The sequence below is a fragment of the Octopus bimaculoides genome, chromosome 9 (genome assembly GCF_001194135.2).
Source record: "Octopus bimaculoides isolate UCB-OBI-ISO-001 chromosome 9, ASM119413v2, whole genome shotgun sequence".
Lineage (NCBI taxonomy): Eukaryota > Metazoa > Mollusca > Cephalopoda > Octopoda > Octopodidae > Octopus > Octopus bimaculoides.
In genome coordinates, this window is record NC_068989.1 from 35,541,389 (window position 1) to 35,556,186 (window position 14,798).

The 14,798-nt window shown below is 36.1% G+C and overlaps 1 protein-coding gene across 8 annotated transcripts in view; it reads left to right on the plus strand.

Annotated features, from left to right (window-relative positions):
* Positions 1-14,798, plus strand: part of LOC106878848 (glycogen debranching enzyme) — a 154,032-nt gene that overhangs the window by 118,344 nt on the left and 20,890 nt on the right. For all 8 annotated transcript variants that reach the window (XM_052970625.1, XM_052970632.1, XM_052970627.1 and 5 more), the window contains 5 exons: positions 207-360; positions 3,669-3,891; positions 4,770-5,035; positions 8,935-9,068; positions 9,210-9,343. In XM_052970625.1, the coding sequence (XP_052826585.1) occupies positions 207-360; positions 3,669-3,891; positions 4,770-5,035; positions 8,935-9,068; positions 9,210-9,343 (911 nt within the window). The remainder of the gene's footprint in view (positions 1-206; positions 361-3,668; positions 3,892-4,769; positions 5,036-8,934; positions 9,069-9,209; positions 9,344-14,798) is intronic.

Sequence of the window (14,798 nt, forward strand, 5' to 3'; positions counted from 1 at the left end):
TTTAGATGTTTTATTTTTCAATCACCTTTTGGTTTGAACTTGAGAAAGACAGACGTTCTGTCGAAATGTTGTTCAAAAAATAAAACATCTAAAATCGCGCTCTTCGTTTTGACTAATAATAATAATAATAATAATAATAATAATTATAGCTGGATTCATGTTATATGTAAATATCTCTGCTTATATTTAATATTTTTATTATTTAGACATATGTTGACCAAATTAATGAAGATGTGGTGTGTGTCACAAGGCATAACCCATCAAATCACGAGTCTGTTGTCCTGATTGCTCGCACTTCATTCAGTTTTCCAAGCGATCCAAGTAATAGAGGCACTCATATTCACACCATTCATTTGCCAGGTAAGATTTCAAAAAGACAAAAACCCTCTTGCTGATATTTGTTATCAATATTTTGAATGTTTATAATTTGAGATGAGTTGTTGTTAATAGGATCATAATCATCATCATCATCATCATCATCATCATCATCATCATCATCATCATCATTGTCATAATTAACATCCATCTTCCAGTCTAACATGGATTGGACAGGTTGATAGGATCCAGAGAGCCAGAAAACTACTTCAAGCTCCAACGTCTGCTTTGACATGGTTTCTACAGTTGGATGCCCTTCCTAATGCCAACCACTTTACAGAATGTACTGGTTTATTTTTCTTTTCATGACACTGGCACTAGTGAGGTCACCAGGCAACTAGCAAGACATCAGGGCTAGACCCAGACAACAGTAAGATTTTCCCATTCTGTGGGGCTAACCCCCTCATCTGGGATGCTACATGCTGTAATGTCTCAAGATACAAGCATGGCCTAGACACTGCAGGCTTCCCTACCCAGCTCGAGCCATTGGGGCTTGACCAAGGGTATGGTAAAAGGCCACTGTGTATAACAGTTTTCCTGTTCTGTGGCAGTAGGCCCTTTATCTAGGATGCTACATGTTGTATCATGTTCTTTAGTAGCAATTTGGTATGTTCAGCTACCAGCCCAGGCTCTGCTGCTCATCAGGCTGAGAAAAGCAAACCATCAAAGTATCAGTCACTCTCTGACAGGTTTATGATCAGGCCTGTGGCAGTAGAGACTTCCAGTGTTCTCAGCCCCTGGACCACATCCCTGCTAAATGCTGTCGGGATGGAGATGGGTGTCTGCAAGTGTGAGCCCTGTCAGTTAGAATGACTGCTCCAGTGCATCTCCTTTGCCATCCTTTGGCGCAATGCCCTTTCCATTTTGTCTGTTGGGACCAGGAGGTGGTCTGAATTGCAGGTAATTGTACATTCCACTCCTTAATGTAAAGTTAGTCCATATAAATTGCTCCGTTAAATTCTCAAGAGGTGAGTATAAGAGAAAATACAGAGGATTGGGAAAGGTGGGTGAATAAGTTTATTAGAGACGGGGATGAGAGTGACTGATGGTCACATGGGGTTAGAGGAGAATGTAGTGAGCAATGAACAAGGATAGAGGTGTGGTTGAAAATAAATATCAGTGCAGGGGAGGAGGGTGAAAGAAATAGAAGTGGTTCAGGAAAGAGAAGGTGATAAGTAGCAATAAAGGAAGGGACAAGGGGCAGCACAATTTGATAAACATCTTCTTTACAAATGAAATATGTGCTGTTTTTTATATATATATTTACCTGTAAAAAGGGCAAGACCCCTTTTGATCATGAATGACCATGGGATGCACCTAGAAAGTTTGCCTCTGAGGCACAGGTCTGGGCAAGGCTGTTTATAGAAGACTATCAGTTGCCCATGCATACCAGCCTCCCCTCTCCACACCACTAACGTTATCCAAGGGAAGGGCAAAGGCCAATAGAGCTTGACACCAGTGATGTCACAACTCATTTCTACAGCTGAGTGAACTGGAGCAATTAAATAAAGGGTCTTGCTGAAGAACATAACACAGAGCCTGGTCCAAGAATTGAACTCACTACCTCATGACTGTGAGCTCAACACTGTAACCACTGAGCCTACACTCTATTTTTATAGGTTTAATTCTTCTGCATTCAGATTACTCTGTCAAATGTAATACTTATTTACTCACATTGGTTTGAATTAATTATGTGTTAACTCATAGCTTGAATATTTCAATGATGTGATTAGTTATTTTTAGAATAACAGTTACATTGTAGGGTGGTTGAGATAGGCCAGATTTGTTTGGTTTGAACATGAAATGAAGTTGAATATTTGGGCTGGATATGTCTGGTTTAAATGTTAAAAGGGTTAATTTAGAACAATCATAAAGTGTTTTCATTTTGGGTGTGGTATGTTAGCACCAGTACTTTAGAAAATGAAGTTTACTTCTATGTACACAGCCTGGAATAAGGTACCTACTGAGGATCAGAATTAAAATGGATCAAAATGTAGTTGCCATCATCATCATCATCATCATCACCACCACCACCATCACCATCACCACCACCACCACCACCACCATCACCACCACCACTTTAATGTCAAAGTTTTTCATGCTTTCATGAGTTGGGCTAAGTTTATTGAGGCAGATTTCCTGCAGCTGGATGCCTTTCCTGTTGCCAACCCTCACCTGTTTCCAAGCGAGATAATATTTCCCCATGACCAGACAGGATTTCATAGCATATTGGAAATGAATGACACTGTTTGCATGACAGTGACATTCATTTACAGCTTTCATGTAATGTCAAGACAAAGAGACACACTCATTCACACACACACACACACACACACACGATGGGCTTCTTTCAGTTTCCATCTACCAAACCCATTCACAAAACTTTAGTCAGCTCAGGGCTATAGCAGTTGCCCAATATATCACATAGTGAGACTGAACCCAAAACCATGTGGTTGGGAAGCAAACTAATTAATGTGCTTCTGTAAATATAAGAAAGCTTTAATTCCCAAAGGACCAAAATCTTTTGTTTAACCATGATTCACTTTAATGGGATTCTGAAGTATAGTTGCATTCTTACCTTTAGTTTAAAACCTAAATTTTTATTTAAAACTCCTTTCAGTTTTGCTTATCTCATGAGATTGTGTGCTGGAATGAAAACAATTGCAGCGTGGAAGGTGTTTATAAGCCATTTAAGAAATACACAAAAAACCGTTAGATTCACTTCAACATTTAAATTTAATTTGCCAAAATATTTTCATCTCTTTGAGACCGCGACCTGTTATATATATAACTGGAGAAGCCTTGTGTCTCCTTTTCAGCAAGACACCTGTTCCTATCACTCTATCATACTTTTACTTCCCTCAGTACTCAGCTGAGCAATTTTGTCTTGCAAATTACTTGGTGACCTCACTAGTGCCTATGCCATAAAAAAAGCAACCTGTATACTCTGTAAAGTGATTGGCATTAGGAAGAGCATCCAACCATGGAAACCATGCCAAAACTGACATTAGTGCTTGGCTCATTGGTTCCAGTTGAACCATCCAAACCATGCCTACATAAAAAATATGGATATAAAGCAATTATGATGATGATAATTTTATTAAATTTTGATTAGACCTCACCCAGTCAATCATTACAAGATAGAACCATTTTTTCCCTTATAACAGATAATTTAACTTCTGATATGTGAGGGATATAACCAAAGTCATTGATATCTAATTAAACTAACTCTAATTGTATCAAATATTCCTTTGCTAATACACAATTCTGGTTTGATATTTTTTCATCAACAGGTGTTGTGGATGAAGTCATTTTTGAAATGAAACTGGTTCACCGAGAAGGCTGTGAGTATCATATGGATCACGAATATATCAACGGTTTACCTGATTATCGACTTAACCTGGTGGAACATATTAAAATCAATTTCAGTGAAATGATCAAAGTTACAAAATCCGATAAAAACTGCGTTGAAATTAACTTCAAAAACTTCCCACCCAGCAGTGTTATTGCAATTAAGTAAGTTAGAATTACATTTATCAGTATTTGCAACATACTTATCTGATCATGCTACTGTTGATATGTTGTGGGTTATCTCTGGTTATAAGTTGCTGCCTATATGGTTTAAAAAATGTTTTATGTTGTGTTGGTAGGCTGTTCATTTATAGATGATAACCTTACACGGTACAATGTCATTTATAGTGTACTGTACACTGTGATGAGTAATATTAGATATACAGGAAGGCAGAATCATTAGTATGCCAAGCAAGATGCTTAATGACATTTTGTCAGTCTTTACATTCAGAGTTCAAATTCTGCTGAAGTTGACTTTGTTTTTCATTCTTTCAGGATCAATAAAATAGGTACTAGTTGAGCATTGGTGTCGAGATAATCAATTTACTTCCTACCCCAAAATTGCTGGCCTTGTGCCAAAATTTGAAAGCAATATTAGATGTACAGTAGCGTACACTATACACTATAAAAGGTATAACCAGTTATACAGTATGGTACATTGTACACTGTGCAGTATATACTATAACAGGCAATATTAGATATATGGTATTATAAGTACTTTATTATAAATTATAGAAATGCTTCCTAAGTCTATTATTCAGTTATACTGTAAACTAAACATGTCTTCTATATTTCTGTCAATGTTATTATTCGTATATGGTCTATAATAATAATATTCTATATCTCTCTCTTTCTTTCTATATATATATATATCTATGTGTGTGTGTGTGTGTGTGTGTGTATGTATGTATTGTTTATAATTCACTATATTCAAGATAGTTGGCATATATTTTCTAGCCTTTAATCTTTTGGTCATTCCTGTTAATTCTTATGTTTCTGCTGCAATCTTTAACTAATGCTAACTTTGCTTTATGTTCTTATAGAATGTCTCTTCCACCACAAGCGAAAGATTGTATTCTCAAAGTAAGAAGTTATCTCAATGAATTTGGCTATTTAATGAGGTCTTACAGTGGACGTTCACTGTTTAATAAAGAACCCAGTAGCTTCCGAGAGATTATTGAACACTTGAACTATGATAATCTTAACCGTGTTATGTATCGTGTGGCCCAGGAAGAGGAAAATGATGGACTTGGTATAAGTTCCTATGAAATACCAAAGTATGGTCATTTAAATTACTGTGGTCTTCAAGGTAATTGGCATTTTCAAATGTTTTCTTTTTTCACATGATTATTAGAAATCAAAACAAAGAGGATTTGATTTAGTGGGGTGAGGAGTATATCACTAAAACTTTGAAGGATATAATTGTCAAAATAATACAGTTTCACTCTGGGTAAAGACCCCCTTTGGTCATGAATGACCATGGGATTGCATCTAGAAAGTTCTCCTCCAAGACTCAAGTCCAGACAAGGTTGTTTAATGAAGACCAGAAATTGCTCATGCATACCAGCCTCCCCTCTCTGTGCCACTGAAGTTATCCAAGGGAAAAGCAAAGGATGATTCAGCTTGACACCAGTGACGTTGCAACTTATTTCTACAGCTGAGTGAACTGGAGCAACATGAATTAAAGTGTTTTGCTCAAGAACACAGCACAGAGCCCAGTCTGGGAATCAAACTCACTACCTCATGATTGTGATGCCAATGCTCTAACCACTGAGCCATGTACCTTCACTCTATATGTTGTCTATACTACATGTAAATTGTTTTAGATAACATAAATAGACATTATCAGCCCCCTTTGTGCTACTAATTACCTCCCCCCTGTACTGGAACCATTTCCTTTTAAAATCCATCCCACATTTTCAATATCATCCCTTCCCATTTCATTTTCCAATGATTACTGCTTTCTGTGCCTCCAGTTTCTCTCCTTTTCTGAGCTACATCTTAGTACTGCTATACCTCATTTTCAACACTCTCATATCCACTATCATTTTTATCACTCTAGCATATCTGCCCTCACCAACTTTATCCCCCATTCACCATAGGCACCCCTGCATACCACTGACTTCTATCTTTGTCACTGTATATCTCCCTCTCTCCCTCATTCTCTCAGCCCACATATTATCTCCCTGTTTTCTGATCTGTCTGCAGGCTTATTATACTGCTGCTCTCCACTCTTCTTGTACTACTCCTTATCAACTCATTCCTGAACCATTCCTATTTCTTTCACTTTTATCCCCAAAATGATATTTACCATCAAATACACCTCCACTCTTGTTCATCATTCACTACATTCACCTCTACCTCATCTCTAATAGTCTGTCATTCTCCTCTCATAATATTATGCATTTACCCATCTACTCTTCTCAACCCTCTATCCATATTTTCTCTTATACCTACCTTCCTTGACAGTATACTCTGATACCTTGCCACCAGTTACTCCCACCTACTCTTATATAATGCAGGACAGCCATATATCTCCTCTACAGCAAGGCACCTGCACCTGTCTATTATACTTTAACCTCTCACAACATGGTGTAAAGCTATCCCTTTCTCTACAAAACCCACTTAGTCAAGGAGTCTTATGTAGAGGAAAATTTATCACTTCTCCACATCAAGGTCATATTGAAAAAATAGATGCCAATGGAGGACAAAAAACAGTAATTTATCTTTCTGTTAAATAGTTTTGCATTCCTTTTTTATAGGTGTAGGTGTGCACAGGTACAGATGTGGCTATGTGATTAAGAAGCTTGCTTTCCATCCATATAATTTTTTGTTCAGCCCCACTGCATGACATACTGGGAATGTGTCTTCAACTATAGACCCAGGCTTATCAAATCTATATGAGTGAATTTGCTAGAATGGAAATTGAAAAAGCCCATCATGTATATATACATACACAAACAGTAGATTTTAAAAAGAAAACAACATCCAGGAAGGAATAGACTTAAAAGTGATTATTTTCCTACTCTTACTAAAGGCTTCATCATTATACTAAAGGTTTCCATTAAAAGCATGCTGCTAAATAACTTCAAATCTATTTCTGTCTATTCTGAAATTTCTGTCCTCTCCACATAGTGCACATTTTACTAAATATGGTGACTGTGACTTCAAAGTTTCACAGACAACACCTCAGATAAGCTGTTGCCACGAAAACTTTACAGTCACACTCATCCTAGACTCTAGTCATGTTTTCAGTGAATGTTACTTGCTATTTATAATTTAATGTTTAAAACACTAAATATAGTGAACAGTCTAAGTCAGGTCAGAGATCTTATCACAGGCTGATGAGACCTACTACTGATATCATATAAACCAATATTACCTGTTCCATGGTAAAGTGGTTGGTGACGAAATCAGTTTCCTCCACTTGAGTAGCTTGTTACTCTTATGAAGAGAGTACCTGGACACCCAAAAGGACTAAAAATAAGACCTGTTGAATGAGTTTCTTGTGGGCCAATGGGCCATCCAATTGGGGAAAGCAATGGCAAACCACCACAATATCTTTACCAAGAAGACACTATGAGAAAGAACAATGTATTACTTCATTCCCAGAATATAGAATCTATTTCCATATGTGTACTGCCTTAATACATCACAAAATATCTACAATTGGTTTAACTCAAAGGCGTTTTAGCTAGTTGTTCCATAACAAACCCACTTGACCATTAAATTCCAACAACACATCAGGAGGTTTCACCAATTCATATATCTTGGCAGGAAGTATAAGAATTCAGGTTTTGCTATCTAGCATCATTCTTATCAGCGACCTGCCATTAACCCTTTAGTATTTAAACTCATCCTATTTGGCTTAAATATTCTACTTGTTATTATGCTCAAACCAGCCAGATCTGACCTCTCGCACCTACCCTGCAATGTCATTCTAAAATAAACAGTCACAGCATTGAAATCTTAAAGCTATGAGATAATGCACAATTAATTCAAAATAATGTGAGTAAATAGGCATTATATTTAACAGAGTAATCTGAATGTTAATGGATTAATGAGTGAGGTACCCAGATAAAATGCTTCTATTAAATGTGACTGTATGAGGTGGTTGGCATTAGGAAGGGTATCCAGCCTAAAAACCATGCTAAAACAGACAATGAAGTCTGGTGCAGTCTGCCGCCTAGCCAGCTCCTTGTCAAACTGTCTAACTCATACCAGCATGGAAAACAAATATTAAATAATGATGACAAAACTAGTTGCAGGGCTAACCTTTAGGCCAGCAATTTAACATTATTACCATTTCTTCCATCTTTAGGCAGAGGGAATGTGCTTTTATTTGTCTACAGTGTCATCATTAGTATTCTGTTACTCATAAACCCCTTCATCACTGATTCCTCCCACCCCCACCCCCACACAAACTTCTTACCTGCCATTCACTATATCCACCCCTAAAACCTGCTCAGTCCCTACCATTATCACCTACTCTTTCCTACCTCCCCTACTTATCATCTCTGGACACCTGTTCTTCATTCATTATATTCAGTACCTCAACTCATTCCCCATCTCTCACACTCTCATACACTGTTGCATCCTCCATCCATCTACACTCCTGGTTCTTCTACCTCCATTCACTTCTGCTCAACTTGTACCTTGAGGGTCCACACGTACACATTACTGTTGCTGTTATTGCTTCCCCACCCCACTCTTCTCTGAACCCCCCCACTCCACCTTGATCAACACTACCCTTTCTTCTAAAATAAATGTAAATAGCCTGTTCTGCTGTGGCCCCTTTTCTCATACTTCTATCCCTCTCCATCACAACAGAGATGGCTTTAATCTTGAGAAACTGCCTCTATTGGAATATGTTGTCTCTCAAGCTGCTCAGTGACCTCACTAGTACTGGTGTTGTGAAAAAAGCATCCAGTATACATTTTAAAGTGGTTGGTGTTAGGAAGAGCATCTAGCTGTAGAAACCATGCCAAAGAAGACAGCGGAGCATGATGCAGTGCTTGGACAGTCAGATCCTAGTAAATTGTCCTGTCCTTGCTAGCATGTAACAAGGACAATAAATGATGATGATGATAATGCTGATGGTGATGATTTCTTTCATCACAATTTCTGTGTCCCAGTAACTATATATAAAAAGGAAAACAATGTGTCTTTTTTGAAGAATGCTGACTGATTACATTACATTTTCAATAGGTATTGCAGAACTTCTTGACAAGGTTCGTACTAACAATGACCTTGGACATCCTCTATGTGACAACCTCAGAGAAGGGGACTGGTTCTGTGATTACATTGTGAAACGGCTGGAAGTACATGATGGCACTAAATTGGTATGTCATTTATCATTCTCATAATAAATAGATATATTTAAAATAACTTGTATTTTTTTTTTATTTTGAATGGGTTTTCATTTCATTTGCTTTATTTTATTTTATTGTTTTTTTTCTTGTTTGTTTGTTCTTTTGTTTCAGCTTGGTGAATGGTTTGGAAGGGTCTTTGCCCAATTGAAAATGATGCCTCGTTACCTGATTCCAAGTTATTTTGATGCTATTGTTTCTGGAGCATTTATTCTTATCCAAGATCATGCTTTGGAACTAATGTCACCGTGAGTTTATATATATATATGTATATATATATATATTTTGCCTTTCCTCTAGTAACAACTTTTTTTCCATGTAAGCATTGATATTGAAATTAAATAAAATGAAAACAAATAAATAAATAGATGTACTCGTAGTTTCTGACACTTGTGCTAAGCCCAATACTTTTTGGGTGAAGTTGTAACTATTTTCTGCTAGGTATTTTGACAAGTATCATCATCATCATCATCATCATCATCATCATCATCATCATCATCATCGTTGTTTAACATTTGTTTTCTACGTTGGTATGGTTTGGATGGTTTGACAGGAACTGGCCAGCTGGAGATCTGTCCAGGTTCCAATTGTCTGTTTTGGCATGTTTTCTATGGCTGGATGCCCTTCATAACACCAACCACTATACAGAGTGTGCTTGGTGCTTTTTACGTGCTACTGACACCAGTACTTTTATGTGACACTGGCATGAGTGCTTTTTAGGTGGCTTTAATCTCATAACTTTAGAATTGTCAGTAGTCCAGGGAGAAGGCACAACATCCAGGGGTATACAATGTCAGTAGAAGACTTATAATTTCATAATTCTCTCAGTGGTTCTCTACAGTGCTTTGGAAAATACTCTAAACATTTCTTGCATTTAACTTGACAGAAAAGTGACTAAAGACTGAGACCAAGATTTTCTGGAGACTATCTAAGAAAGAAATGCAAACCAGAATCTGGGGGAACTAGTGGTTGTCTATATTTTATCTATTTTTATCTTCAATCTTTGACTTCTTTCAATCATTGGACTGCAACCATGCTGGAGCACCACCTTGATAGATTTAGTTGAACAAATCAACCCCGGTACTTACTTTTTTTTTGTTTGATACTTATTTTACCAATCTTTTTTGCTAAATTGCTAAGTTATAAGGACATAAACAAACCAACCTGGCTGTCATGCAGTGAGGAGTGTAGTAGTGGGGACAGAGGCGCATACACACACATGCACACATACTCATACATACCAGTGATGTGCACTCCAGCCATGCATTGCATGGCCATTTATCTTTTATACAACTCAAAACTAAATTTAAGATGGTAATTTATCTGTAACTATGTCCAAGAAGTTATCAAAATCATTGAAAATGAAACTAAGTAGTTAATTTGTTTCTACTTAGAAGAAGATGGTCAGATGCAATACAAATATAGCATTACCTGGATTATTAAAAACAGCTCCACTTGATCTTACTTCTCATTCCATTAAAAATAGCTTTGAAGTCATGCAATGTTAAAAATGCATGAAAGTTCTTGTCTTTGGTCTCCTTTTTCTATCTGTTAATACATCTTTCTATGCTTTGTCAGTTGTTTTGTAATTGGTGCTGCTAAAGACTAACCACATCGTTCAATGGATTTCACCATTTGATCTCAGTCAAAGGCACTAATACAGCCCTTTCAAAATTCTTTATCTGGCAGATCAGTTCTCTCATTCAGAGTACTAGGACCTAATTTTCGCCAACAGAACGCGCACGCGCGTGCGCATGCTTGCAAACACACACACACACACACACACACACACACACACACACACACACCTCTTTTATAAAATCCTTTGAATTTACAAAATATTAGTCCAGCTAACTGAAATGTGTGAAGTTCTAACAAGAAATGTATTTAATAATTTCAGATTAATCAATATGAAAGGAAAAAATGGTGAAATGAAAGTGCTATGCTAAATAAATTATTCTGGTTGCTAAGCTTGTTATTTAGTTTAGAAAAAAACTGTTTGGAGATATAAAAGTTAGGATGATTTAAATAATCTACATATGGCCATGCTAAAACATGAACATTCCCAAAGACATAAAATCTTTGATAGATCTTAAAACATTTGAGAATGTTCAGAGAGACTTGCAATTGGATGCATATGTAAAACAGAGCATACAACAACAAAATGAAGTTAGATGAAATAGATCCATTCTGCGGTGATTGATGCAGTTATTTTTTTCGGTCGCCAGGAATTATCATTTCAGGTTCATTTTGAATCTAAAGAATCCAATAACTGCGGAAATTATAAAGAATTCTTATATTTAATCTATATTAATAAATGTGAAATTCTGTCTGTCCACCTGCCATCTCTGTATCTCAGTCTATATTTGCTCTATGTAGACATGTTATACCCTTTTGGAATCAGGATGTTCCTGGGATTGAAAATCTTCCCTTCATTTGGTTCTTGAACATCCAGCATTGGGATCTGATTTAAAAGCATTTGAGTTGTTATTTCTAGCAGGTAAAGCTTGGCTGATTCATGCCACCTTGGTTGGCATTTGTCAGATGATGTCAGAGATCAAGAAGATAATTTTATGTTGAGATAAGAACTTTGGGACAAATTGGCCAACAGTTGGAATTCAACTTGGGACTGGAACAATAGAATGATTGCATTACAGAATTAATTCTCTGTCCTTAACCTCTGACCAAACACCACCGGGGTATATAGTCATTATGGGCGTATTATAGTCATGCTATTTAGCTCTCTTTAGTTTTGGGCCACAGGTCCAATTAACCCTCTATAGGAACTGGCTTAAAAGTTAGCTTTTGTTTTCTCAAGTTTGTCAAGCAGAATTCAAAATGACTTAATTGATGCAGTTCAAAAAGTTATATTGGATGAAATAGAAAATGAATTGAAGCAGGTTAAATTTGCAGCTATTTTTGTAAGTGAAACGTCCGATGTATCAAAATATTCACAACTGTCAACTGTTTTACATTATTTTACAAAAAAATTGTTATTAAAGAACGATTTATCAGTTTTAATGATTTTAGTGCAGATTGTTCAGCAAATACTTTATCTGAACATATTTTAAAATCTATTGAAACGTGGAAATGTGGAAACAAATTAATTACACAAACCTATGATGGTGTCGCTACAATGGCAGGACAATTAAGTGGGTTACAGTCAAAGGTAAGAGAGAAATATGAATGTGTGATCTTTGTTCATTGTTGTGCTCATGACCTAAATTTAGTTCTTTCACAAGCATGCACAAGATTGCAAGATATTTTTTCTACAGTAAGTGAACTGGGTATATTTATTACAAAATCACCTAAAAGAGCTAATGTGTTAGATAACATAGTTAAGAAAGATTTCCCAAAGTTACAGGAACTAGATGGAACTATTCCTTATATCTTGTTCTTACTATAAAAGAAATTTGTAATTTCATAATCAGCCTTTTTGAAGACATCATTGAGAATCCTGAAGTATATATTCTACTGTTGGATTCTTAGATAATTTAAAAGCTCCCAATTGCTTATTTTTATTAGAAGTATTTAGTGACACATTTTCTTTCACTGATGTCTTATTTAACATCCTTCAGACTAAAAGCCCTGACATAGTGTATTGCAAAGAACAAATAGATAAAAATACTCAAAAATAAACTCAATGATTTTTCAATATTTTATGATATATTAGGGGGAAATATGGAATTGATGCAACAATTAAAATTAAGAGATTTAGGAAAACATCTATTGATCTCCAACAATATTGTAGAATGCTCTATAACAAATTATTGACACAATGGTTGACCAACTAAAAATGAATTCGTAGAACTTTTCAATTTCAGCAAAATTGAAGAATATTACAAAAAATTTCCAGTGGATGTTTTAAATTCTTTGAAAACCACTTATGATAGTTATTTTGATATAATATGATTACAGAGAGAACTAAATGTTATGTATTCTATGCAAGATTTTAAAAGCAAAGTGTGAGTAATTTAATGCATTACGTTTACATCAGTGATCTGATTGAAGTTATGCCAGAACTCTTCAATCTTTGCAACCATATTTTGACAATTCCATCTACAACTGCCTCTGTAGAGTGGTCCTTTTCTGCATTGAAGAGAATCAAAGTTTACCAAAGAAATACAACAGGAGAGAAAAGACTTTCAGGGTTGGCTCTTATGTCAATTGAAAAAGATTTACTCCAACAACTGATTAAAACAGAAAATTTTTAAGAGAATGTAATAAATACATTCACCCTGAAAGATCGAAGAAGTGAATTAATTTATAAATGAGGTGTGTAAATAATTTTTTGTACATCTTTTTTAAACTTTAAACGCATTAAAACAGCAACCCCCATGACCATGTTGTAAAATTAATTTGGTTCTCTTAATTAAACAATTTAAAAATTGAATCAGCTCAGCCAATAAGTATGAGGGTGAGCTGAAAAGTTCATAGGATGGCTATGAAGGAGGGACGCCAGAAATCTTACGTGCATTTATTTCCAATCTACATATTGATAACTGCATTGTTTCCTTTCAGGCAAACTGACATCTGACTGTTTAAAGAAGATTTTAAAAGTAACTTCTCTCAAAAATAGATAAAATGTGGCATCATGGTATTATCATGTACCTTCAAGAAAAGGCATTAGCCCACAAGGACATTCACACTGACATAGTTGCTACATTACAGGATAACGTTCCCACTTTATCAACAATGCAAAAGTGGGCAGCTAAATTTAGGAGAGGAAGGGAGTCTTGAAGATGACCCAATGTCTGGACGTCCTACAACTGATGAATAACAGGTGATTGACTATAAATCAAATAGCCAATGTTATTAGCATAACCCGTGAGAGAGTTGAGAATAATCTGCACAACTTGGCATGACGACGGTTTATGCTTGATGGGTGCCATGTTTTCTGACACCTAATCAAAAGTGCACCAGGCTGATCACATGATGGGAAAATCTGACATTGTTTAAAGCAGATCCAATTAGTCTCCTTGAATGCTAACCTATGATGAGGTGTGAGGTTCATCACTTTATGTCAAAAATAAAGAGACAATCTTGCAATGGAAACATCCCTCCTCACCTGCTCAAAAGAAAACCAAGGTCCTTTCATCTGCAGGAAAGGTGTTGGCATCAGTTATTTGGTTTCAAAATGCTTTGTGCTAATTGATTATTTTCAAAAGGGCCACATCATTAATGGAGTGTACTATGCCAACTTGCTGAGACAGTTAACAATTGCCCAGAAAAACTGGACAATGCTCCAGTACACGTCCTTGGTTTCAATGGCTGCTGTGCATGACTGTAGCTTTGAATTGGTTGATCACCCTTCTTATTCTCCTAATTTAGCCTCATCTGACTATCATCTATTCCCCAACATGAAAAACACTTGGCTGGGAACCTATATTGCAGTCATGATGATGTCATATCTGCAGGTGATGACTTTTTTGACCAACAGGATGAAAGTATCTGCACCAATAAGATCCAATCACTGCAATACCAATGGAATAAATGGTGTGGAGTGTAAGTGGGGACTATGTTGAAATATAAACCTCATTTGGTTACATTCCATGAAAGTATTTTGGTTATCCTATAAACTTTTCAGCTACCCCTCAAAAGTCATTGCATGCCACTGATACATACGTATGTGTGTGTGTGTGTATATATATATATATATATATATATATATATATATATATATATATATATATATATATATAT